Consider the following 27,627-nt stretch of genomic DNA (forward strand, 5'->3'; position numbering starts at 1 on the left):
CTTTCAGTTCTCTAATTGTCTCAAGATAATCAGTATTTTCCTTGGGGGTCTCAACTGTTGTTTCCCTAATACTGCCATTCCTTTCCTCCAATGTTGTTTTCATTTCTGTGATTAATAAGTTTATTATTGCTTGCATACTTTTCTTATCTATGGTTACTTCTGATTGATTTGTGGTTTCTTCTGGGCTCTTGTCTTAATTCATTGGGGTAGCAGTTTTATTTGTTTTTAATCTACCCATTTTTTTTTATTTATGTGTTTCTCTTTTTTTTTTTAATGCTCTGTTGTTCCTCAGTTGTTGTGTTTTGAGCACAAGTAACACTGTACTAAATACCTTTATGACAATTGCACTCACCAACCTCCGGAATTACAGTAGCAACTGAAGTAAGTATTGAAGGAGTTTAATCGTTACCAGTTAGCCAAAAAATTTCTCCAGTCCGTGAAAAAATAGTAACCAAATCCCAGTGGAGAAAGAGAAAAGAAAGAGAGGATAGCAAGAATAGACAGTTATGCAAATCTACTATCCAGTGTATATTCTAGGGGTAACAAGAGTGTAAAGGGAACTAGAGCAGAGATACACACATAGAGAGTCCACTCTGGGTCAGATTTCTTCCCCAAAGTAATTCACAAATTCAGAAAGGCAAAGAAGAAGTGTATGACAAGATAAAAAAAAATAAATAAATAAATAAAAAGAGATAGAGAGAGAAAAGAGAGAGAAAAGGGAGAAGATAAGAAGAAGGGTTGTAATTACAGAGCAGTGCGAGGAACTTCCCAAATGTGTATCAGTGAGTTTAAAAAAGAAAAAAAAAACACCCTGTTTGGTGGTATGGGGTATCCTGCTAGTAGCTGGTCCCAGGCACTGCTTATGGGGGGGGGGAGGGCGGCGGGAAGGATGTATGCTTGAAAATTAAAAGAAAAAAGAATTTTTTCCCCCTATTCTAATTCTTAACCCAAATTAAGTTATAGACACCTCCTTGGTGTCACCGCTATGGCCCCTTATTGGCTGGCCTGCTAAAGGCAGAAAATCCTATTGTTTACATGAGATGTGTCCGGATCTCAAAGGCTAGCCGCTTCTCAGTCCGCCATCTTCCGGGAAACACCCCCCTCCAGACTTTTTTAAAGGATTTCTCAAAAATGAAAACTAGCTCCAAATACTTTGATCCAATGAGAGCTATACTCAAGAAGTCTTTGGATCCGCCCTCAGGGTCGTGGTGGACCCTGGAAACTCCCAAGAGGAAGCCCCCGATCTAAAGTGCTCTCTCCGGGTCCTCTGCCCGCCGCGCTCTGCAACCGGCGGAGGAGCTGCCTTCCTGGGCGGGTGGAGAACAATGCCCGGCGCACTCGCCTTGCCCGGCGCCCTGGGAATTCTGGAACCCCGCTAGTCCGTGTCACCTTTACTCTAATTCTTAACCCAAATTAAATTGTACTCACTTTTTGGTGTCACCCCTTATTAACTGGCCTGCTAAAGGCAGAAAATCCTACCGTTGCCGACGATGCGATCAGAGCGCTCGCTGTTAGCGACTTCTCAGTCCGCCATCTTCCTCTCCCTCCCTCTGGGTGCATACTTCAAAGCACATGGACCCAGGTTCAAGCCCCCAGCCTCCACCTTTAAGGAGAAGGCTTCACAAGTGGTGAAGCAGGGCTGCAAGTATCTCTTTCCCTTTCTATCTCCCCCACTCTACTCTTGATTTCTGTCTCTACCCAAATAAATAACTATAAAAAATTAAGTGTCCCCTAAATTTACCTATTCAATTATCAATAAATAGCTGTGTTCTTATTTCTCTACTGAAACAAGGAACTTTTATTATTTTTCATGACAGCATAGGTGAAAAGTAGGTAAACTATTACTCAGAATTAATTGGTCCTTTCATCAATTTCATGAATAATTTCCCAATCCATTCAAACACATCTGGGTGTGTGTGGGAAGCTGGTGAGGGAGAAAGAAAGAGGCAGCAGAATCACATCCCTTCCACCCACCACCCACCCCCACCCTTCTATGAGGTCTAATCTAGAATTGGTCAGATTCCGAGCTCCAGTTAGGATGGGCACATGAATGTCACTACTGTTACATATTTGCATCCCTCTTTGTGAAAGAAGAACTGAAAGTATGTTCCTAGATCAAACACACCTTAACTGTCACTATACAGACAGATGGGAGGCAAGGTGGCCAGGTTCTAATACTTGCTCAAGGGAGTCAAGGTCAGACATAAGAACAGAGCTTGAGACAAGAAATTAAGATGGGAGGACAGCTTTATTAACCACAAGGCAACCATCTTTCTTGAAACAGGCTAGGGGTATGAATCGACCTGTGAATGTCCATGTCCAGTGTAGAAGCAACTACAGAGCCAGATCTTCCACCTTCTGTACCCCATAAAGAACTTTTGTACATACTTCCAGAGGGGTAAAGAATAGGGGAATTTCCAATGGAGGGGATGGACACAACACTCTGGTGATGGGAACCCTTGTTATTTTATGATCTTGTTAATCACTAATACAAAATTTAGGTGGGGGGAACATCTTTCTGGAATTTCTGAATTTCCCAGTTAGGAAAGGGTAAATTCTGTCTACAAAAAAGGGCATATTTAAGAACTTTTCTGATCCTGGAACTGGAGGTGATTATGTTAAGTAAAATAAACAAAGAGGTGAAAAGACAACTATTAGATGGTTTCATTCATATGTGGAATATAAATAACTAGAGCAAAAAACTGCAAAAATTAAGAAAGAAAAAAAAGGAGCTAGCAGATGGCTCACCTGGTAGAGTGTACAGTTCACCATATATATGGATACAGGTTCAAGCCCCTTCCTCCACCCCTAGCCACCAAATAAAAGCCATGTGAAGAGGATGCTTCACAGATGGTACAATGGTGCTATGTTGTCTCTCCCTTCCCCTCTCTCATCCGATCTGGGAAGAAAAAGGATGGAGGTTGGGAAGGGGAGTATGGATGGTACACTAGGAGTGGTAAAACTGCATCAATATGAAGTTCCAGTGGCAATTTTAAAATTATCCAAATTGTCTCTTAGACTTTAAGAAAACTGGTGGTTATGAGGGGAAGGGAACTACAAGAACTTTGGTGGTGGGTGTAGTAAGTTGTACACACATATCTATAGGTACAAAATTATACCCTTAAAATCTTTTAATTTTGAAAGTCAATGTTAAATCATCACCAATAAAAGACATTATAAAATGTAACTTTTCTAATCATATTAGAATATAAGCACAGTACCAATTTAATACTGTTGATGGGTCTTTTCAGTTCAAACCTATTTATTTTCCTCTTTATTGCTTTCTGTCCCAACTAAGATCAAGTACAAACAGTACTGATATCAATCTATGTTATAGCTTTGGTTTGAAAAAAGTATTAGGGTTCACATTTGGAAAAGTAAATGAAAGATTAATTGACACAATCCTTATGTTTTATTTCAAGGTTTTTGGAAGATAATGTGGCGGAGCTCACATTACCTGAATCACTAAACAACATAAAACTGGAGAACTTTTTAAAAAAGAGTAGATACCAAAATAACTTTTAGTATGATATCAGTCTGTTAAATTGTTGAAGAGAGCAAAAGTCGTTCTTAGTAATATGCTAAGGAATACAAACATAAAAGAATGAGGAAAAACATGCTATCTTTATATGATAAATCATGATGTTAGAAAGTATCATTTCTGTGGGACTCAACAACATTCAGACAATAAAACTCCATTACTAAAAGAGAGTCAACACTCCTTTAGAGTTGATCATTACAGAATGTATCCTGCATTTAGGGTATACATGAAAAGTATACCGAAGAGACTCAGAGAATCTACAAAAATGAAACTGTTCTCTAAATTGCACTTATTGGTTTTGAGTCTAGCTGAGCAAGTAGGAGTCAAATGAAATTTGAAGTGTGTTTGCTTTTGGTGGAGAAACAATTTGAAGCTTAAAGGCACTTTGCTATAGTTAATTCATTCACCTGGTTACAAGGACATACTATACATTTCTCCCCCGTTTTAAATGTCTTTTTAGAATGAAATAGCAGGTGAAATTTTCTAATTAATTCCAAGAGTTCATACACTAAAGGATAATCATGGGAGTTTTCTTAAAACCAGAGATTTTGTATACAAAGGAGAAAGAAATCACATTAATAAACTAAGCAAGTGAATTTTAGACTACTAAATAGTTATTTTCCCCTTGCTTAACAACCATTTATATATGCATGGACTGCAAAGCCATTTCTGTGACAAAGTTAAGTGTTTTGAGTCACGTCAAAGAAAGGCCAATATTCTTGTCTCAGTGTCCCACTACCCTTTAGCTGGAGCTATTTATTATCCTTAAACTTTATATGTTTCTTTCCAAATAATCTGTTAACTGAAACAACCTGGAAAAGCAGTATAAGGACCTGAGTATTTCAGTAAGCAGTGGAGACGATCAATTTCCCTTCACACTTGCTTTCCTACTTGAATTTTATAGACTAAATTAACTTTTCTCCCTCACTTCTGCAGGATACCCAGAAGAGATGGCACTTCCCAGCCACCATAATTCTCAGGTCAAACCTCAGTTCTTCAATGCTGTGACAAAGGCCTCTGGACCTGCAATTCATGCCTCTGGTGATTCTGTCTTGTTTTCAATGAGAGAGATCTCCAGGACAGGTAAAAGTAGCTGAAAAGCATCCTGAATATAGGAAGCACTATTTGAGGCCTGTCAGGATTAAAAATAATAATAATAAATAAATAAATAAATATACCAGATTCATGTTTATAATCTAATTGAATTTGTTACTTGGAACATAACAGTACAGACTTGCTAATCTCAATCTATTAATAAAGGAAAGAATGATGTCATTCCTACAACAATACCAAAACAAAATATCACCCTTTTTGCCATTTTTCCCATCAGATATAACAGTTGTTTTCTGGCAGCTGACTCAACTTTGACATTCAAAGCTTATTTATTTCTTGAATGAGTGGGTCAATTCTGTCACAGCCTTTCAGTCTCATAGAGAAGTTCCAAAAAAAACTATGAACCCTGTCCAGTCCAATGTAACAGCTTGTCTTCCACGGATTTCAAAATCAGTAAATACAGGGTAAATACTTGTAAACATAAGCCAAAATCATTTCTCTCAGTGATGATACAGTACAAATATATTTCTGTATTTCACAGTATAATTTCTATATACTCTGAACAATACAAAAGAAGTAGTTAAGAAAATCATATTGTAATTATGCTCAATTTGCCAAATTTCTCTAATAAATGACAAGTTCTGGCCTTAAATAAGAAGAGCAATAGAACTTATTTCACTGAGACAGAAATGTATAATTTCAAGACATGAGTGTTTCCAGTGTGTAAGAATTACAAACTCAAGGGAGCATTTATCAAGTGAGTTTACTTTTCCTGAAATTGCAAATGGCAAATATTTCTATTTATACTTCAGTATAGCATTTGACACCAGATTTTAGTCATAAGAAGCCTTGGAGATCATCATTTTTGTAGTCAGAGACAATGAGAATGCCAAGAAAGTAAATATATGTCTGATTCAGGATTGTACAACAAACAGGGAAGACCCAGATGGGGCTCCTTGTTTGCAAACTTTTCTCAACTATACCACTCCACACCCTACTAATCACAAATTTATTTTCTCAAGTTTTTATTTTTCTAATTTTTAAATTATATTCATTTATTGGATAGAGACAGCCATACACCAAGAAAGTAGGGGGAGATAGAGAGGGAAAGAGACACCTGCAGACCTGCTTTACCACTGGCTTCCCCCTGCAGGTGGGGACTAGAAGCTTGAACCTTGGTCCTTGCATAATTTTTTAATTTTTTTAATTGAAGCGACCAGAAGAATTTCCATGACTGTTCAAGGAAAGCTACAGCTAAAGAACAGAAAAGCATTTCCTTGGAAATAACTTTAAAATAATTTAAAACTTAAGTAAACAGTCTAGTAATCAAACATTTTTTCACCATTCATATTTAAAAGCTAATCCATCATCAAAAATATTTTTCTAGATTTAAGTATGCTTTAAACTGATCATTAAGTCTAAATTGCTTCCACAATTAAAGTTCTTCAAGCATAGAACCCACAAAGTGTCATCCATAAATGGAATATAGTTCATCCTAACACTTTTTCCATGGACTAAAACCACCCACCTCCTCAAATCTAATGGACTCATGAGGATTATGTAAACACAGGTATCTCTGTATCAAAACACCACATTTTCTGGGCAAAGAAACGACAAAATGTTTTGTTGTGTTCTGTAACAAATTAGCTCTACAAAAGTCTTATTCCTTTAAGTAGCAGCAGCACTTGTCTGTAATTTTTTGTCCTTACATTTATCAATTTATCTCCAGAAAGTATTTCATTACCGAAAATTATCTATGAACTGCAAGAAGCAGTGCTAAGTGACAATTATGGCCTTCTTACTTTTGATTTCACCTAAAGGCTTTAATTTTATGCTCTGTAGTTAATGACCAGGGACTATGCTTCAAATACTCACCATTTTTATCATATTTACAATCAACCAGGCATAACTAGCAATTGGGGGAGGAGGGGACAAGGCTAAAAGACAAAGACTTATAAGAGTTCATCAATTAATCAATAAAAAATGTCCCAGAAGTTGGAGATGTAAAAACCATTGACTACTAACCTCTAGAAATACTGCAGTGATTAATGGATTTAGGACATCTGCTTTTTCGTTAACCTAGAATTAAGGATACATTATGAAGTGAGCACAGCAGATTAAAAAAAAAGTATAAAGCCAGAGTTGATTCCACTCTGAAACATAGACACACACACACATACATCTAATCAAAGAAAATATTTGGACTGAGAAAAAAATGGTATCACTATCCTTTCTGTGCTATTCAAAGTGGGTGATACTTCTTTGTAGCTTTTTACTAATTTTGAAAAGTGTCTTCAGTTTGGAAGAGAAAGTGATTAATGTTATCCAGAAGCTTCAGAACAACTTTAAAATAAATATCCAGATGTGGAACATGTGCTCAAAATACTCAGTGAGTTTCAAAATACTTTTTTGAAAACATATAAGTTAAATATTTGCATATTTTAGCACCTTACAGGTAAGTTGTCAGGTTAAAGCATCCTTATGAAGCACATGGAAAGGTTAACTTCAAGAAAATCAGAAGTTCCTTTTATTAAATTAAAAAAAAAATTTATTTATTTATTCCCTTTTGTTGCCCTTGTTGTTTTATTGTTGTAGTTATTATTGTTGTCGTTGTTGGATAGGACAGAGAGAAATGGAGAGAGGAGGGGAAGACAGAGAGGAAGAGAGAAAGACAGACACCTGCAGACCTGCTTCATCACTTGTGAAGCGACTCCCCTGCAGGTGGGGAGCCGGGGACTCGAACTGGGATCCTTCAGAAATTCTTTTAAAGGAGCTGGGCAGTGGTGCAGCGGGTTAAGCGAAACTGGTGGAAAGTTCAAGGACCGGCCTAAGGATCCGGGTTTGAGCCCCTGGCTCTCCACCTGCAGGGGAGTTGCTTCACAAGCAGTGAAGCAGGTCTGCAGGTGTCAATCTTTCTCTTCCCCTCTCTGTCTTTCCCAACTCTCTCCATTTCTCTCTGTCCTATCCAACAACGACAACATCAATCATAACTACAACAACAAAACAACAAGGGCAACAAAAGGGAATAAATAATAATAAATAAACATTTTAAAAAGAAGTTCTTTTAAAGGAAATGCTAAGAGGAAAGGAGAAGCCTACTCACAAATTATCCCTTAAAGAAATAACCTATAATCAAAGTTAGAAAATTTTAATTTGGGCCACTCTCTTACCTATAATAAATTTAAGGACCCAGAATAGCTTTGTTTCCACAGTGACACATATGATTATGTGATTACTATTACTATGATTATGGTATAAATTTGATTTGTTCATTCTAAATACCCTTGATTTTTACCTCAATTCATGATTACTGGCTTCTGAATTATAATGCATAGTTTATACCTTTAGTAAATTTTACAATTCCTTTAAAGAAAAAAAATCTATAACTATTTTATTGGATGGCAACAGCAAAATATAAAAGTTGTCCTAATATAGAGAAGGTCCTACTCCTAAAGACTAGAGTTTAATTTTGAACTTTGTTTTATCAAGGTCTTTTTCTTTTCTTCCTTTTTTTTTTTTTTTCTAGTAGAGGTCTGAAAGGAGGTGCAAAGTAGACTATCATAGAAAGAATAAAAAAAAAAAATCAGTTAGACATGATAAACTGATGCTAAAACCAAATGCACAGGTCCCCAAATAGAAAACAATAATATCAACAAAATATCTTGAAAAAGAACAGAGTTGGAATACTTAACACTCTTGATTTTTAAACTTATTACAAAGCTAGAGTAAGCAAGATAATAATGTACTGGCATAGCAATATACAGAGATAAATGAACTAGAAATGAGTCCAAAAATAAACACCTTACATCATTATGTCTATTGTCAATTGATTTTTTGACAATTCCACAAGCAACGCTTTTCAATAAATGGTGCTGAGTAACCAGATTTCCACACTCAGGAATAAATCTTCATAATCTTAGCTTAGGCAATGATTCTTCATATACAGTACCAATAGCTCAAGTGATGGAGTGTGGAGGGGAAGGAAATGAAGAGTGACTACGTGAAGTTTTAGGGGGAAATACTAAATGACCAAAATTTAGGTTGTATGAGGGTTGTACAAATGTGGTGGCACACTTGAAATGGGCAGATTTTATGGTAGGTAACTGATACCTTAATAAAGCTGTTTTTAAAAAGTTGTAGCAGACATTAGGCCATAAGAGGCCTAAATCCTTACCCCAGCAGTTGTTAGGCAGGTCGTAAACTCTTTAGACAGAGCAGATAATTCTTTACACAATACAATTGTCATCCTAGGAAAGAAAGGAAAATGTCAGGAGGGTTCTCTTTCTTTCTCTCTTTCTTAATAAGCTATATTTAACAACTGTCAGTGGTAAATTAATCACTCTTGACACTAAGTGTGAAAGCAGAAAGCTTTCAAGGGGAGTAAATATGCCTAAACCAGTTACCTAATATTTATAGAGACCCATCTGAAGAAAGTCTTCAGGAGAAAAAAAAAAGTACTACACTTTCAAGGTAAATCAAAGAAATATAATATACTAAAATATACCTAATAAGATGCATAATACTGAACTATATTTTAAATAGAGAACATAGTACTTAAAAGAGTTTATATTCCATTTCAAATGAAAGTCCAGTTTTTAAGGATATAATATACACATGCTATCATATACATATATATGAGAAAGATATATAGTATATGCATACATAGTACATGTATCATGTGTATAAACACATACTTAATATATTAACATACCCATATTCATATATATGCATATGCAATAGGCAGTGATATGAACTAAGAAAATAAATAAAAATAAGTAGAGCGAAGTAGCAGAGAATGGTGGAAACGCTAATTTAGGCTGAGTGGTAAAGGTAAAGCTCCTCTAAGAAGGTATCATTTGGGGGAGTCCGGCAGTAGAACAGCGGGTTAAGCACATGTGGAGCAAAACTCAAGGACTGGAGTAAGGATCCTGGTTCGAGCCCCTGGGGAGTTGCTTCACAAGCGGTGAAGCAGATCTGCAGGTATCTATCTTTATCTCCCCCTCTGTCTTCCCTTCCTCTCTCCATTTCTCTCTGTCCTATCCAATAACAACTACAACAATAAAATAATAAGGGCAACAAAAGGGAGTAAATAAACAAATAAATATTTTAAAATATATATTTAAAAAAAAAGAAAAGAAGAAGGTATCATTTGAGAGTCCGGTGGTAGTGCAGCGAGTTAAGCACACGTGGCGCAAAGCACAAGGACTGGTATAAGGATCCCAGTTCGAGCCCCCCGCTCCCCACCTGCAGGCAGGTCTGCAGGTGTCTTATCTTTCTCTGTCTTCCCCTCCTCTCCATTTCTCTGTCCTATCCAACAATGACGACATCAATAACCACTACAACAATAAAACACTAAGAGAAACAAAAGGGAATAAGTAAATAAATAAATATAAAAAAAGAAGAAGTTATCATTTGAGTGCAACTTTAATTTAGTGAGGAAGTGAACCAACTGGAAGAGCATTCTAATCAATGGAGATGCCCACTTTCTACAGAACACTGCTTGGGGGTTTAGTCCTTCAACTTTAATGATTTAAAACAAAACTAGGCTCCCCCCTTGAGAGATATTTTGGAGGTTCAATGAAGAAAAAGTATGGACATATCAAGGGTCTTTCCTAATGCTAAGACTGGCCACTTATACATTTTTTTTTCTAATTAGAGTTTATGATTAATTATCTCATTAATCAGGAAATTCAAAAGAAAATGCAAGGTCTTCTCCCATAACACTACCCAAATTCAATTTTTTTTTCTTTTCTTTTCAATATCAGCAGCATGGTGGGGGAAAAAAAAGTCTAGAATTTAGCCAGTCCTAGAGTAAATCCTAGTCTATACAGCCTGAGAAGTTACTCCTCTGAAGTATACATTTTCTCATGTTTAAAGGTAAGCTAATTGTTTAGCTTTAGGGTTGGTATAAAAATTAGAAATTGCCTTAGGTGATGGGGTGGCCTGGTAATGACCAAAAAGGCCATTATTAAGTGAGCCAGTCTCTTGCCCATTTCCAGCTTTTGTAGTCCATTCCTTACCTAACAAGCTTATACTTTCACCCAGCTGTTAAAGCAGAGTGAGTCTAGACCTCTAATAAATCCCTCTCTCCACCATCACTGGTCATGTCCATCAAGAACATCATCATAAGCCCTCTTGTTGGCTTCTCCAGGACTGTACCCTCACTATGAACTAGCAATGGTAAGGACTGTCCCACGCTATAAAGGGAGGCTGGGTTGGCCTACTCTACTACTTGAAGAAAACTGGTCCAGAAATGAGTGCAGCTTAGAATGTTTCCAGCTGTGACCATGTGAGCTCAGACTGAAAGGGACTCAGCTTATGCAGGCTCCTGTGCTAAATATAAATATATGTGGGCCTTGGGTCAGATCAGCAGTAAACAGTTAACTGTACTCATTTTTTCTTTGAATTTGGGAGCTACTCTCTGTCCTAATCCAGCTTTCTAGTCCTACTCTCAACTCTGACAGACAATATTCTTAGTCAACCTCCATGTTTGTTATCAACCTCAAGAAAAATTAGTAAAAGTTAACCCAACTGCCAAACAATGTGATTATAGCAATAAAACTAGCTATTGTCTTCTTAAACCCTAAGACAGCAGGAACCTCCCGCTTCCACTATAGAGCCTATATCTCCCCCAGTCCTGGAACATCTGCGGTGGGGCTCTCTTTCCTGCATGCTTCTCTCAAGTCACACCAAATGATATTGCATCCACTGATCCCAACCTAATCAATGCAATGAGTACCACCTCAGCATGCTTCACTTCAGACTGTGTCCAGAGATGTCAGGCATGGAATGCCAACCCTTCACTCTCATTACTCAGGTGAGACCTTTCCTTTCATAGTATTCTGTAATTCCATTCCAGAAGGTTCACTTCCTAACAAAATCCCAAAACCTAGATATAGAGTAGGTCCCATAAGATAGAGCATATGTTCATATGTATCCATAAATTAGGGAAAAATATATACCTGAAAGCAAAAATACACAATACTCTGTAGTGAGGCAGTATCAAGTTCATAATGAAATAGTGTCCACTTAGACTTAGATACCCTCCTCACCTACTTCCTATTATAGTTCTCTCACTCACTCCAAAGCTAACCTTATCAAAGCAAGGACTGAAAAAACTGAATAAGGGCAAGAGACTGGCATACTTTAACGATGACTCTTTAAAGAGTCACTATCAGGCCATTCCATCAGCTGGCGCCCTAATCGGGGAGTCCTGAGATTCCCAAACAGACTTGATGAAACAAAAAACAGACTATTAATCCATCCTGAACTCCCTGGGCAGACCACCTCACCAATGTGACCCAGAACATCACCTCTCTAGAGCCCTACCCAATTAGGGAAAGATAATAACAGGCTGAGGGATATGGATCAACCTGCTCAAGTCCATGTACAACAGAGAAGCAAGTACAGAAGCCAGACCTTCCACCTTCTGTTCCCCATAAAGAATTTTTATACATATCCCCAGAGGGGGAGAAATGTTTAGGGGAATGACCAGAAAGTTCTGAACTCCAATTCCATCAGGACCCAGAGAGAGAAGAGGAGAAAAGGAAGGACACTCAGACATAGTAATATGTGTAGGTGTGACTTAGAAAGAAACAGACAGCAGGACGATAGGAAAAAAAAAAAGGGCAAATATATATATATATAGTTATAGAAATAATAATCAACCTGTAACTGTGACCTTGGAAGAATTAACAGCAGTTTCAAATAGAGGGAATGGGGACACAGAACTCTGGTGTAGGAACAGTGTGGAAGTATATCTGTTATAATTTTATAAATCAATATTAAATCAATAATAAAATATATTAAAATTAGAAATGGTACACGTAAATCCCTTAGCATGGTATCTATCACAAAATTAGCACTTCATAACTATAATTAAGAATTGAGGTGCCTAGCTATGACCATGGAATGTGAGCTCAGACAGACAGGGATGCAAAGGTTATACAGACTACTGTGCTAAATATGAATAGACATGACCCTAGGTCAGATCAACAGGGTTTATAGTTAATGATAAATATATACTTTTCCCATATTTGGGAGCTACTCTCTGCCCTGATCCAGCTTTCTGGTCTTATTCTCAACTCTGACACCATCTCCCCAGACAATACTTTTAGCCCACCAGCATGGTAGCTATTGGGTTCAGGCAAAAATTAGTAAAGTTATTGGCTCCTTGGGATATACCCAAAATAGACTTCCTAGCTTCTTCTAACATGAAGACCCCAAATCTCTTACCTTTAGGCTCCTGATTATTAAACAATTTGTTCTGCTTTATATCTTACTGCTTTTCAGCCACCAAGTTGCAGATGCTACCATGACGCCATCTTGACTTCCCTGTGCAAGTGACCTCACCAGTGTGTCCTGGAACCACACCTACCTAGAGCTCTACCCCACCAGGGAAAAACAAAAACAGCCTAGAGGTATGGATTGAACTGCCAACACCATGTCCAGTGGAGAAGCAATTACAGAAGCCAGACCTCCCACCTTCTGTACCATAAAGATATTTGGTCCATACTCCCAGAGGGATAAAGAATAAGAAGCCGTGGTCCAGGAGAATGTGCAGTGGACAAAGCACTGGACTCTCAAGCATGAGGTCTTCAGTTCGATCTCTGACAGCACATGTACCAGAATAATATATGGTTCTTTCTCTCTCATCCTATCTTCTCATCAGTAAATAAATAAAAAATTTAAAGAAGAAGAAGAAGAAAGAATAAAAAGCCTTCCATGGAGGGAATGGGATACAGAACTCTGGTGGTGTGAATTGTATACAATTGTATCCTCTTATCTCACAATCTTGATCATCATTATTAAATCACTAGTAAAAATATTTATTTATTAAAAAATAACTGAGGTTCTTAGCAGCATTTTGTTTTATACAAAATTTTATTCCTTTTAAGATTCATAATCTAAAAAAAGATTAATAATCTGAGAAGAGCTAGCTTTCAGAATATAAATTGGTTAAAAAAAAAAAAAAAGAACAGTTGCAGGGAAAAGGTATAACAACCTTGGCAATTCATTAACTAAAAACCAAATGATCAAAACTTTAATACAAAAATGGTGTAGGGTCAAAAGGTTTAACAACCTTTGCAATTCATTAACTAAAAATCTAAATGTACAAAACTCTAATATAAAAACGGTGTAGAGTGAATAGCATCTAGTTGAAAGAAAAGCTTCTTAAACTTTGGAAATACGTGCAGAAAACTCTAAGTTATTGACATCATTCAGAGAGATACTATCACACTTACTGGGAAAGTGTTGTGCTCCTTTCTATGGCTGTCACTTGCTGCTTCCCACCATGTAGAATTAGAGCTGCTGCTTTATGAAACAGTTCAATGGAGCAGGCAGTCATCTGTGCTAGGCTTCGGATTGCAAATGCATGGATATCCTAGATGGAAAAGCCAAACAAAGTATAAGGAAACACCATCAAAATGTCTTTTTTAATTCCATAGGAAATGACAGCACCTTGCTTCTCTCATACTGAAGATTTAATATTTTAAAAGAAGGAAAGCTAAGGAAACAGCATAATGGTGATACAAAGAATTTCATGCCTGAGGGTCTAAGTCCCAGGTTCAATCCCCAGCACTATATAGGCCAGAGTTGAGCAGTATTCTGGTCTCTATGTATGTTTTCCTCTATAGATCTATCGTTAACATAAGTTGTTGGGTAGTATGCCACCTCCCCCTGGCTTCTGCTTAACCATATGCCTATATAGGGATTTACTGATCCAAAGCTTTGGTCTATTTACATAAAGCACTTTTACATAAAGCACTCCAGGGCATTGGTGGTTCAGTGATAGGATTCTCGCCTGTTCCGCCCCCTCCTTGTCACACTCTGATTTTCACCAGTCACTTTTCTCTCCACCCTCTCTATATCACATCCTGTTTCCACCCTACTTGGAGAGTATAAAAACAGCTGCTCTTCTGATTAAAGACACCTGGAAATTGCTTTCCGGCTCCGAGAGTTCCAGAGTGTATCTCCTGTGGAAGTTAGTGCGGCACAAGTTCCTGATCCCTCTCCCACGCAGCAGCCTAGATCGGCTCCAGTTGAGTTCTCTCCAAGCCAGAGAGCACTAGCTCGGGAAGAAGTACCCTCAGGCTATCCCGGCAATAAGTAAAATATTTAAGGTAAAAATAAAACCCACATTGGGTTGCACTGTCTAAAATTAAAAAAGCAGTAGAGACCACAGAGCTGCCCTTCAATAAGCCTCACATTTTTCTATGGTAGCAATATTATTTACAGGTATCCTTACATCTGCAAAAAAACAGAGGCTCCCCTGAAGTCAGGTATGACCATGTGACCAAGTTTTTGCAAAAAGATTTAGATTAAAAAGTCAGTTTCAAAGATATACTATTGGGAAGATAGTATAATGGTTATGCAAATGCCTTAAAAGCCTGAGGCTCTGAGATCTCAGGTTCAATCCCCAACACCACCATAAACCAGAACTGAGCAGTGTTCTGGTCTCTTTCTCTCAGTGTCTTTCCCTCTATATCTGCTCTTTCTCATTAAAATAAAAGTAAATGAAAATATTTTTTTAAAAAATCTTTAAAAGAAAAAGTTTCAGGGAAACTTCATTATGACACACAAATGTAACTTAGTCCTTATTCTTCACACTTTCCATTACCTCTATTGAAACTTTATTGACTGGTTCATTTCTTTCTTCTTCCAACTGTTTTTCACATTCTTCCTTCTCTTCTAATGGAGTAACCTGAAATGTCTTGATCCACTCATAGGCTGTATTTCTTGCCTAAGTAAGAAAAAAAAAGAGTATTGTCCAGCACTTATTATTATTGTATTATATGTAATCACTACATTATCATTATATATATATAATCATTATTCATTTACATTCAACAGTATTATCATATACCTTCCAGGTACACTTTTGCAAGATGTCAGTTGATGCTATTCTCCCCAACCAAATTACCATCTACTGCTCAGCACTTAATGAACTATATCACTCTACAACATAACACTGCTGCACACTCATTCTCCTTGAATTCTCTAACCTTTGGGCTCTTTTTAAACTGAGATAAAAGTTGCAAACACAATATGCACGCATCTTCAGAACATATCTCAGAAACCCTAGAGTGTATACATCTAGGTGACCAAGATATAGATCAAGATACAGAACATTCTCATCATCCTAGAAGCTCCTGAGTCCCTTCCATGTCATATCTGCTCAAACTTTGCCTCATTCCTCTGCCCAAGGGGCACTTTTCAACCTTACTAATAATATTTGTTCCTAAAAAAAAACACCTATAAATGGGGGGAAGGGGGTCAGGCGGTAGCATAGCAGGTTAAGCGCACATGGTGCAAAGCGCAAAGCCCAGTGTAAGGATCTCGGTTCAAGCCCCAGCTCCCCACCTGCAGGGGGTTGCTTCACAGGTGGTGAAGCAAGTCTGCAAATGTCTATTTTTCTCTCCTCTTTGTCTTCCTCTCCTCTCTCCATTTCTTTCTGTCTTGTCCAATAACAGTGACATCAACAACAATAACCACAAGAGCAACAAAAGAAAAAAAAATAGCCTTCAGGAGCAGTGGATTCAAGGTGCAGGCACCTAGCCCCAAGCAATAACCCTGGAGGCAAAAAAAAAAAACAACCTATAAATGGAATAATAAGGATACTCCAGTTTGTATTTGGAGTCTTGTACACAAAATGTTTATAGATATAATCATTCAATTGTGTATTCATAGTGCATACTTAATTATTGCTGTGCAGTTCTTCATTTTATATATGTGACACACCTTATCCATGCTCCCACTGTAGACTTATCAATTGTTCCTAGTTTTGATATATTTCCTAAAACACTACCTTCTATTTCCTTTCCCAACCTTATAAGCAGTCAATCTTAATCTGTATGTACTGATTTCTTTGCCAATTCTTCTTTTTTTTATTGGGTGGATTAATGGTTTAGTCTACAGTAAATATAGTTGGTACATGTGTAAAATTTCTCAGTTTTCTGCATAGCACTCTAATGCCCTGCCTAGGTCCTCCTTCACCATCATGCTCCAGGACTTGAGTCCAAGTTCTGCTTTGTGTTTCCCCTTTCTGTTCTTATTTTCAAATTCTGTCTGTGAGTAAGATCATCCTATATTCATCCTTCTCTTTTTCACTTATCTTACTTAATATGATTTTTTCAAGTTCTATACAAGATGAGGTGAAGAAGGTGAATTCATCATCATTAATAGCTGTATTCCACTGTGTATATATACAACTTTCTCAACCACTCATCTGTTGTTGGATACCTAGGTTACTTCCAGGTTTTGGCTATTACAATTGTGTGGCTATGAACAAAAGTATGCAAAGATCTTTTTGGATGATGTGTTTAGTTCCTTAGGATATATACTCAAGAGAAGAATTGCATGGCCATAGGGTAGGTCCATTTCTAGCCTTCTGAGAGTTCTCCAGACTGTTCTTCACAGGGGTTGAAGCAAATTACATTACCCCCAAGAGTGCAAGAGGGTTCCTTTGCCCCACAATCTTTGCAAAATTTGCTGTTGCTACTATTTCTGATGTATGACATTATCACAGGAGTGAAGTGTTATCTTGTTGTTGCCTTTATATGTATTTCTTTGACAATAACTGGGAAGTTTTTTTTTTCATCTATCTGCTGAACTTTTGTATCTCTTCTTTGGTGAATATTCTGTTCATATTCTCTCTCCATTTTTGGATGGGGTCATTTGACTTTTAGTTGCTGATTTTGGTGAGCTCTATGTGTATTTTGGTTATTAGTTTTTAACACCTTAAATAACAATCCCTTAAACTGCAGTGTCACCTACACTTCTAACAATGAATTCATTTGTCTATCCTCCTTTCTTCTCTCTATCCATCCTATTTCAGTGATTTTAATCCTACCTGCTGCTGACTTTAGACCCTTATTTCTAGCACTGGCCTCTCCTAAAAACAACAAACCCTCCCTCTCCCCAATGTTACCAGTCAGTCATCTCTATCACGAACAACAAAATAGACCCCTTCGTGGGGCCCCATAGGACCTTGTCCTCAACTTGGATCAACAACAGTAGAGAATGTTCCATGCTCAAAAGGGAGGCTAGACAACATACTCTATGCTCCATCTGAGGAAGACGGGTACTGAAAATGGGTCAGCTTGGAACGTTTTTACTTATGATCACAGAATGTGAGCTCAGATATATGGGGACGCAGAGGTTACATAGGCTCCTAAGCTGAATATGGGCCCCAGATCAGATTAAATCAATGGGGTTTATAGTCAACAATATTTATGCACCTTTCCCATATTTGGGAGCAACTCTCTTCTCTGATCCAGCTTTCTGGTCCTTTTCCCAGCTATGACATCATCTCCCCAGACAATAACTTGGATCCACCTGCATATCAGATTTCAGGCTCGGGAGAAAAAACTAGTATAGCCACAGACCCCTTGAAATATAACTAAAATAGGCCTATTAGCTATCTACAAAACGGAGACCCCCTAACTCTTCATCTGCACTATTCTAGCCTTTAGGTTCATGATTAGTCAACAACTTGTTTGGCTTTATATGTTAATTATCTTTTTAGCCACCAGGTTCCAGATGCTACCGTGATGCCAACCGGACTTTCCTAGGCAGATGACCCCCCCCAATGTGTCCTGGAGCTCTGCTTCCCCAGAGCCTTGCCCCATCAGGGAAAGAGAGCCAGGCTGGGAGTATGGATTGACCTGTCAATGCCCATGTTCAGAGGGGAAGCAATTACAGAAACCAGACCTTCTACCTTCTGCACCCCATAGTGATCCTGGGTCCACACTCCCAGAGGGATAAACAATAGGAAAGCTATCAGGGGAAGGGATGGGATATGGAGTTCAATGGTGGGAATTCTGTGGATTTGTACCTCTTTTATCCTACGGTTTAGTCAATGTTTGCTTTTTATAAATAAAAAATAATAAAAAAAAACAGACTCAATTGACTGCTAGACACGTTATGATAATCTATAGGCATCTCACACACCAATGTACAAATTTGAAGTTCATTATCTTTCTTTTATACCAAATTTTCAGCCTCTTTTGTTCCCAGAATGTCAGAAGCACTACCAGTCACAGAGTCAAAATATGAGAAGCAGTCTAGATCACCCCCTTTTCCAATCAATTACCAAGGTATTTCTATTTTTACTCTATTTCTCCAATCTGTCCCTCTTTTCCCATTCATTACCACCACTTCAGTTCAGATGCACTTCAAAGTAGTTGTGCTCTAAGTAGTCTTCCTGCTTCTGATTTGGCTCTTAAAACCATCTTACAAAATGCTACCAGTGATCCATTTAAGTCCAGAGCAGATCAGTCTTCCCTATAGCAGCTCTTCAGTTAGATTATGTTCCTTCACCTATCTGAAAAGCCCCCATTCTCTGTACCCAGCCTAATTCTCCAGCTCATTTCTTACCTTTATGACCTGGTAATGTGCCTTTTCTTTGCCCATTCTATTCTTTAAGCTAAAGTACTTTCCCTAAATATGGCACTCTGGTGGTGGGAACTATATGAATCGTATCCCTCTTATCCCACAATCTTATTGATCAATGTTAAATCACTAATAATTTTAAACAGAAAAATAAGAAAACACAAAGCAGAATTTGGACTGGGTTTGGTGTATTGTATCAAAGTAAAAGACTCTGCAGGGAGAGAGGGGAACATCAGGTCCTGGAACATGATGGCAGAGGAGGACCTAGAGGGGGTTGAACTGTTAGGTGGAAAACTAAGAAATGTTACACATGTACAAACTACTGTATTTTACTGTTGACTATACACCATTAACCCCCCCATAAAGAAAAAGTCATGGAAAAATAAATGATGCTGAAAACATCTCCTTTACCTCATATTGAATAGAACCTAAATAGTTCATGTCAGGTGAAATAGTCAAAAGAACAAGATGATCTCACATACTGGTGGGATATAAGAAAAAAGGAGGAAGAAGCAAAACACAGAGTAAATACTGGACTAGACATTGTCTGCTACATGATAAATATATTCTTTATATACCTTTGACTTTTAAGAACATATTATTACTTTATATACTCAAAAATGAATTAATATATAAAAAGAAAAAATATCAATACTTTTTTATAGACTGGCTTTATTGTAACATGGCCAAAGCAACTGATTTATTTTAAATGCATTATAGGATAAGGAAATACTAGTAATATTATTGGGAGACAGGAGACATAAGTAATAATTTCTAGATTATGCTTATCTATACGTGCATATATATATGTGTGCCCACATGAGGGTTATGTGTGTACCAACCATGTAGTGTCTAGATCATCTTGTAGTTCCAGAAAAAGAGCTGACTATTTAAAAAATTCATAGGGACTCAGGGGGTAGCACAGAGGGTTAAGTGCAGGTGGCGCAAAGTGCAATGACCTTCATAAGGATCCTGGTTTAAGCCCCCGGCTCCCCACCTGCAGGGGAGTCACTTCACAAGTGGTGAAGAAGGTCTGCAAGTATCTGTCTTTCTCTCCCCCTCTGACTTCCCCTCCTCTCTCTTCTCTCTGTTCTATCCAACAACAATGACAACAATAATACAACAAGGTAATGAAAGAGAATAAATAAATGTTTTTTAAAAATGATAAAGGAGGAGGTTCCCAGAAGATGGCGGACTGAGAAGCTGCTAGTTGCTTGAGCTCTGACCACATCTTCTGGAAACAGTAGGACTTTCTGCCTTTAGTCGGCCAGTCAATAAGGGGTCCTAGCTGTAACACCAAGGAGGTGACTATAACTTAATTTGGGTTAAAAAATAAGAGTAGAAAAAAAAGGGAAAAAAATTTTTTTTTCTTTTAAATTATTAATCCCCAAGTGCACCTCCTCCCCCTTCCCCCCCCCCCCATAACCAATCCCTGGGGACCAGCTCCTAGCAGGCTCCCCTGCTGAGCTTCTTTCTTTACCAAGATTCCTGTCCCACCAGGGAGTATCATTCATTCTAAGTCTATTCCCTTCAGAAACCTCTGGCCTTTTTTCTTTCTAAGTAGCCAACCCCCCCCAACCCACTCCGCATAGCTAATTAAATAATTAAAAATAAATAAATAAACAACTCTTTCCTTTCACCACTCTTTTATTACTGTTCTTTTTCTTTTTTTCTCTTTTTTTTCTTTTTCTCATTCTTGTCATCCATTCTTCCTTAATCCTACAGCTTCCAAAGCCACAGGCCCCATCCCCCACAACACCAAACAGTGTGCTTTCACTGAATTCACTGATACAAGTTTGGGAATTATTTTGGGGAAGAATTCTGACTCAGAGTGGACTCTCACTGCGAGTATCTCTGCTCAACTTCCCTTCCTCCTTTAGCTACCAACTAGAATATACAGTGGATAGTAGATTTGCATAATTGTCTATTTCAGCTATCCTTGTCTAGTCCTGAGGTTTTTATTTTTAATTTTTTTTCTTTCTTAACAATCAGCTGCCTCTGATCACGAGGTTTGAGGTAATTTGGGAAAGGGTTTTTTTTTTACCCTGCCCTATTTTATTATTAATATTATATAAAGGCATTTATCTTCCCCCACTTTAGGTTGATCAGAATTAACTCTTAGGGTATCTTTCATTGCTAGGGTAGTGGGCATCTTATCTATTGTGGGAGGAACTTATCTCATTACTCCTACCTCCTCTACAGACTCTCCCATTCCTCCTCCTAGCTAATTAAAAAAATTAAATTAAAAATAGGATAATCAAAAAAAAAATTCCTTTCACTGCTCTTTAATTACAACTCTTTTTCTTATCTTTTCTCTTTTCTCTCTCTTTTTTCTTTTTTATCTTGTCATACGCTTCTTCCTTCCTTCTTCTTTGCCTTTCTGAATTTGTGATTTATTTTGGGTAAGAAATCTGACTCAGAGTGGACTCTCTATGTGTGTATCTCTGCTCTACTTCCCATTCCCCTCGTTACCCCTAGATAGTAGATTTGCATAACTGTCTATTCTTGTTATCCCTTGTTTCTTTTCTCTTTCTTCTTCACTGGGATTTGGTTACTATTTTTTCACGGACTGCAGACATTGTTTGGCTAACTGGTAGTGATTAAACTGCTTCAATACTTGCTTCACTTGCTATTGTAATTCCTGAGGTTGGTGAGTGCAATTGTCATAAAGGTATTTAGTACAGTGTTACTTGTACTCAAGACACAACAACTGAGGAACAACAGAGCATAAAAAAAAGAAACACATAAATCAAAAAAAATGTGTAGATCAAAAACAAATAAAACTGCTACTCCAATGAATGAAGACAAGAGCCCAGAAGAAACTACAAATCAGCCAGAAGTAACCATAGATAAGAAAAGTATGCAAGCAATAATAAACTTACTAATCACAGAAATGAAAACAACATTGGAAGAAAGAAATGGCAGTATTAGGGAAACAACAGTTGAGTCCACCAAGGAAAATACTGATTATCTTGAGGCAATTAGAGAACTGAAAGCTGAAATAGCCGTAACGAAGAAAGAAGCTGAGGCAAGGGAAAGCAGACTAACAGAAGCAGAAAACAGAATTAGTCAGATAGAGGATGACTTAGAGAAAACGAAGAAAGAGGTGAAAGAGCTCAAAAAGAGATTGGGAGATACTGAAAACAACAACAGACACATATGGGATGATCTCAAAAGAAGTAACATTCGTATAATTGGCCTGCCAGAGGAAGAAAGAGAGGAAGGGGAAGCAAACATTCTAGAGGAAATAATAGAAGAAAACTTCCCAGACCTGAATAAAAGGAAGGACATCAAGATTCAAGAGGCCCAGAGAGTTCCAAACAGAATCAACCCAGACCTGAAGACACCAAGACACATCATAGTCACAATGAGAAGAAGTAAGGATAAAGAAAGGATCCTATAGGCTGCAAGAGAGAAACAAAAAGTGACATACAGGGGAAAACCCATAAGATTATCTACAGACTTCTCCACTCAAACTCTAAACGCCAGAAGAAAATGGTAAGATATCTATCAAGCCCTAAATAAAAAAGTGTTTCAACCAAGGATAATATATCCTGCTAGACTTTCATTCAAAATAGATGGAGGGATCAAAACCTTCTCAGACAGACAACAGTTAAAGGAGGCAACCATCACCAAACCAGCCCAGTAAGAGGTTCTAAAAGACCTCTTATAAACAAGAACATAACTATTATACTTGCATTATATCAGAGCAAACAAAAAAAATTTTTTTTCTGAACAATGGCAATACAATACATTAAATCCATAATATCAATAAATGTCAATGGCTTAAACTCACCCATCAAAAGGCAGAGTGGAGGGATGAAACAGAAAACATAACCCAACCATATGCTGCTTGCAAGAATCCCATCTGTCACAACAAGATAAACACAGACTTAAAGTGAAAGGATGGAAAACTATCATACAGGCTAACGGTCCACAAAAAAGGGCAGGAACAGCCATTCTCATCTCAGACATGATAGATTTTAAATTAAATAAAGTAATAAAAGATAGGCAAGGACATTACATAATGATTAGAGGATCAATCAGCCAAGAAGACTTAACAATTATTAACATCTATGCACCCAATGAGGGACCACCTAATACGTCAAGCACTTACTGAAAGAATTTGAAAAATACATCAATAATAATACAATAATAGTGGGAGACTTCAATACACCACTCTCACACTTAGACAGATCAACAAAGCAGAGAACCAACAAAGATACAAGAGAATTGAATGAAGAGATTGACAGACTAGACCTCTTGGACATTTTCAGAGTCCTTCACCCCAAAAAAACTGGAATACACCTTCTTGTCAAATCCACATAACACATACTCAAGGATAGACCACATGTTAGGCCACAAAGAAAGCATCAATAAATTCAAGAGCATTGAAATCATCCCAAGTATCTTCTCAGACCACAGTGGAGTAAAAGTAACATTTAACAACAAACGGAAAATTATTAAAAGACATAGAATTTGGAAACTAAACAACATGCTCCTTAAGAACCACTGGGTCAGAGACTCACTCAAACAGGAAATTCAAATGTTCCTGGAAACTAATGAAAATGAAGACACAACCTATCAAAATATTTGGGACACAGCTAAAGCAGTACTGAGAGGGAAACTTATAGCCATACAATCACATATTAAACACCAAGAAAAAACTCAAATGAATGACCTTACTGCACACCTCAAGGACTTAGAGGAAGAGGAACAAAGGAACCCTAAAGCAACCATAAGGACAGAAATCACTAAAGTTAGAGCAGAAATAAACAACATCGAAAATAAAAGAACCATACAAAAGATCAATGAAGCCAAATGTTGGTTCTTTGAAAGATTAAACAAAATTGACAAACCCCTAGCCAGACTCAAAAAAAAAAAAAAAAGAGAGAAGACTCAAATTCATAGAATAGTAAACGATGGAGGAGATATCACAACTGACACCACAGAAATCCAGAGAATCTTGCAAAACTTCTATAAAGAACTATACGCCACCAAGCTAGAGAAACTGGAAGAAATGGAACAATTCCCTGAAGCATATGCCCTTCCAAAACTGAACCAAGAAGAACCACAAAATCTAAATGCATTAATCACAGACAAAGAAATTGAAACCGTTATTAAGAATCTCCCCAACAACAAAAGTCCTGGATCAGATGGCTTCACAAATGAATTCAACAAAACTTTCAGGAAACAGTTAGTACCCATACTTCTGAAGTTTTTCCATAAGACTGAAGAAACAGGAATACTCCCTTCCAGCTTCTATGAAGCCAACATCACCCTGATACCAAAAGCTGATAGGGAGAGAACAAAAAAGGAAAACTACAGACCGATATCTCTGATGTACATTGATGCCAAAATATTAAACAAGATCTTGGCCAACCGGATACAACAACATATCAAAAAGATTGTTCATCATGACCAAGTGGGATTCATTCCAGGAATGCAAGGCTGGCTCAACATCAGTAAGTCAATCAATGTCATTCACCACATCAATAAAAGCAAAGCCAAAAACCACATGATTATCTCAATAGATGCAGAGAAAGCCTTTGACAAAATCCAACACCCATTCATGCTCAAAACTCTACACAAAATGTGAATAGATGGGAAATTCCTCAAGATAGTGGAATCTATATATAGAAAACCTACAGCCTACATCATACTCAATGGACAGAAGCTGAAAGCATTCCCCCTCAGATCAGGGACTAGAAAGGGCTGTCCACAGTCATCATTACTCTTCAACATAGTATTGGAAGTTCTTGCCATAGCATCAGGCAAGAGAAAGAAATCAAAGGAATACAGATTGGAAGGGAAGAAGTCAAGCTCTCACTATTTGCAGATGATATGATAGTATACATAGAAAAACCTAAAGAATCCAGCAGAAAACTACTGAAAGTTATTAGGCAATATAGCAAGGTATCAGGCTACAAAATCAATGTACAAAAATCAGTGGCATTTCTTTATGCAAACACTAAATCTGAAGAAGAAGACATCTAGAAATTACTCCCATTTACTGTTTCAGCAAAATCAATCAAATACCTAGGAATAAAGTTGACCAAAAGTGAAAGACTTGTATACTGAAAACTATGAGTCGCTACTCAAGGAAATAGAAACTGATACCAAGAAATGGAAAGATATCACATGCTCATGGATTGGAAGAATAAATATCATCAAAATGAATATTCTCCCCAGAGCCATATACAAATTTAACGCAATACCCATCAAAGTTCCACCAAGCTTCTTTAAGAGAATAGAACAAACACTACAATCATTTATCTGGAACATGAAAACACCTAGAATTGCCAAAACCATCTTAAGGAAAAGAAACAGAAATGGAGGCATCACACTCCCAGATCTCAAAATATTATTATAAAGCCATCATCATCAAAACAGCATGGTACTGAAACAAAAATAGGCACACAGACCAGTGGAACAGAATTGAAAGCCCAGAAATAAATCCCCACACCTATGGACATCTAATCTTTGATAAGGGGGCCCAAAGGATTAAATGGAAGAAGATGGCTCTCTTCAATAATTGGTGCTTGGAAAACTGAGTTGTAACATGCAAAAGAATGACATTGAACCACTTTATCTCACCAGAAACAAAAATCAACTCCAAATGGATCAAAGACCTGGATGTCAGACCAGAAACAATCAAATACTTAGAGGAAAACATTGGTAAAACACTTTCCCACCTACACCTCAAGGACATTTTTGATGAATCAAACCCAATTGCAAGGAAGACTAAAGCAGAAACACCAATGGGACTATATCAAATTGAAAAGCTTCTGCACAGCCAAAGAAACTATTAAACAAACAAAGAGACCCCTCACAGAATGGGAGAAGATCTTCACATGCCATAATCACCAAAATATATAAAGAGCTCAGCAAACTTAGCACCAAAAAAGCAAATGACGCCATCCAAAAATGGGCAGAGGATATGAACAAAACATTCACCTCAGAGGAGATCCAAAAGGCTAATAAACATGAAAAACTGCTCTAGGTCACTGATTGTCAGAGAAATGCAAATTAAGACAACACTAAGATACCACCTCACTCCTGTAAGAATGGCATACATCAAAAAGGACAGCAGCAACAAATACTGGAGAGGTTGTGGGGACAGAGGAACCCTTTTGCATTGCTGGTGGGAATGCAAACTGGTACAGCCTCTGTGAAGAGCAGTCTGGAGAACTCTCATATGGACCTTCCATATGATCCAGTAATTCCTCTCCTGGGGTTATACCCCAAGGACTCCATAACACCCAACCAAAAAGAGGTGTGTACTCCTATGTTCATAGCAGCACAATTCATAATAGCCAAAACCTGGAAGCAACCCAGGTGCCCAACAACAGATGAGTGGCTGAGAAAGCTGTGGTATATATACACAATGGAATACTATGCAGCTATTAAGAACAATGAACCTACCTTCTCTAACCTATCTTGGACAGCTAAAAGGAATTAAGTTAAGTGAGCTTAGTCAGAAAGATAAAGATGAGTATGGGATGATCCCACTCATCAACAGAAGTTGAGGAAGAAGATCTGAAAGGGAAACTAAAAGCAGGACCTGACCAAATTGTAAGTAGGGCATCAAAGTAAAAACCCTGTGGTGAGGGGTAGACATGCAGCTTCCTGGGCCAGTGGGGGGTGAGAGTGTGTGGGAGATATGGGTCACAGTCTTTTGGTGGTGGGGATGGTGTTTATGTACACTCCTAGTAAAATGTAGTCATATAAATCACTCGTTAATTAATAGGAGAGGGGGAAATTAATTGTATGTCTCGAAGTTTTTGAAAACACAGACTGAATCTTTTTAATATATAGGCTGAGTCTTTGATATGCAGACTCTCTCAAAAGCCTAGATCAAGTAGATCAGAAGCAAACAATAGCACAGCTATATACAAGATACTGGGTACTGTACAGCAAACCATAACAAAGTTAACCCAATTACCAAATAATGTGATGATAACATTAACTATCGATTGTCTTTTTGAACCCTAAGACAGCAGGAACCTCACATCTCCACTATAGAGCCTCTACTTCCCCCAGTCCTGGAATCCTTGGGTAGGGCCCACTTTCCCGTATGCCTCTCCCAATCCATATCAAATAATATTGCATCTGCCAATCACAACCTAATCAACACAACGATTACCACCTCAACAAGCTTCACTTCAGACTGTGTCCAGAGACTTCACGTGTGGAATGATAACCCTTCAGCTTCATTACTTGGGTAAGACCTTTCCTTTCATAGTACACTCTAATTTCATCTCAGCTGGTTCACTTTCTAACAAAGTCCCAAAACCTAGATATACACCAGTTTCTGTGAGAGAGAGCATATGTTCACACGTATCCATAAACTACTGCAAAATATATACCTGAAAGCAGAAGTACACTAGAGTTTGCAGTGAGTATCCCCCTAACACTTCCTCTCCACTATTCCAACCTTTGGGTCCATGATTGCTCAACAATTTGTTTGGCTTTGTATGTTAACTCTCTTTTCAGTCACCAGGTTCCAGATGTCATCAGGATGCTGGCCAGGCTTCCCTGGACTGAAGATTCCACCAATGTGTCCTGGAGCTCCGCTTCCCCAGAGACCCACCCTACTAGGGAAAGAGAGAGGCAGACTGGGAGTATGGACTGACCAG

The 27,627-nt window shown here is 37.8% G+C and overlaps 1 protein-coding gene across 5 annotated transcripts in view; it reads right to left on the reverse strand.

Annotated features, from left to right (window-relative positions):
- Nucleotides 1-2,229: 2,229 nt before the first annotated feature.
- FAM114A2 (family with sequence similarity 114 member A2) overlaps nt 2,230-27,627 on the reverse strand; it is a 50,274-nt gene continuing 24,876 nt past the window's right edge. For all 5 annotated transcript variants that reach the window (XM_016193095.2, XM_060198042.1, XM_060198039.1 and 2 more), the window contains 5 exons: nt 15,216-15,338; nt 13,840-13,979; nt 8,769-8,841; nt 6,620-6,673; nt 2,230-4,673 (listed from right to left, as the gene is read on the reverse strand). In XM_016193095.2, the coding sequence (XP_016048581.1) occupies nt 4,572-4,673; nt 6,620-6,673; nt 8,769-8,841; nt 13,840-13,979; nt 15,216-15,338 (492 nt within the window). In that variant the 3' untranslated portion in view covers nt 2,230-4,571. The remainder of the gene's footprint in view (nt 4,674-6,619; nt 6,674-8,768; nt 8,842-13,839; nt 13,980-15,215; nt 15,339-27,627) is intronic.

This window comes from Erinaceus europaeus, chromosome 9, assembly GCF_950295315.1.
Source record: "Erinaceus europaeus chromosome 9, mEriEur2.1, whole genome shotgun sequence".
NCBI classification, from domain to species: Eukaryota; Metazoa; Chordata; class Mammalia; order Eulipotyphla; family Erinaceidae; genus Erinaceus; species Erinaceus europaeus.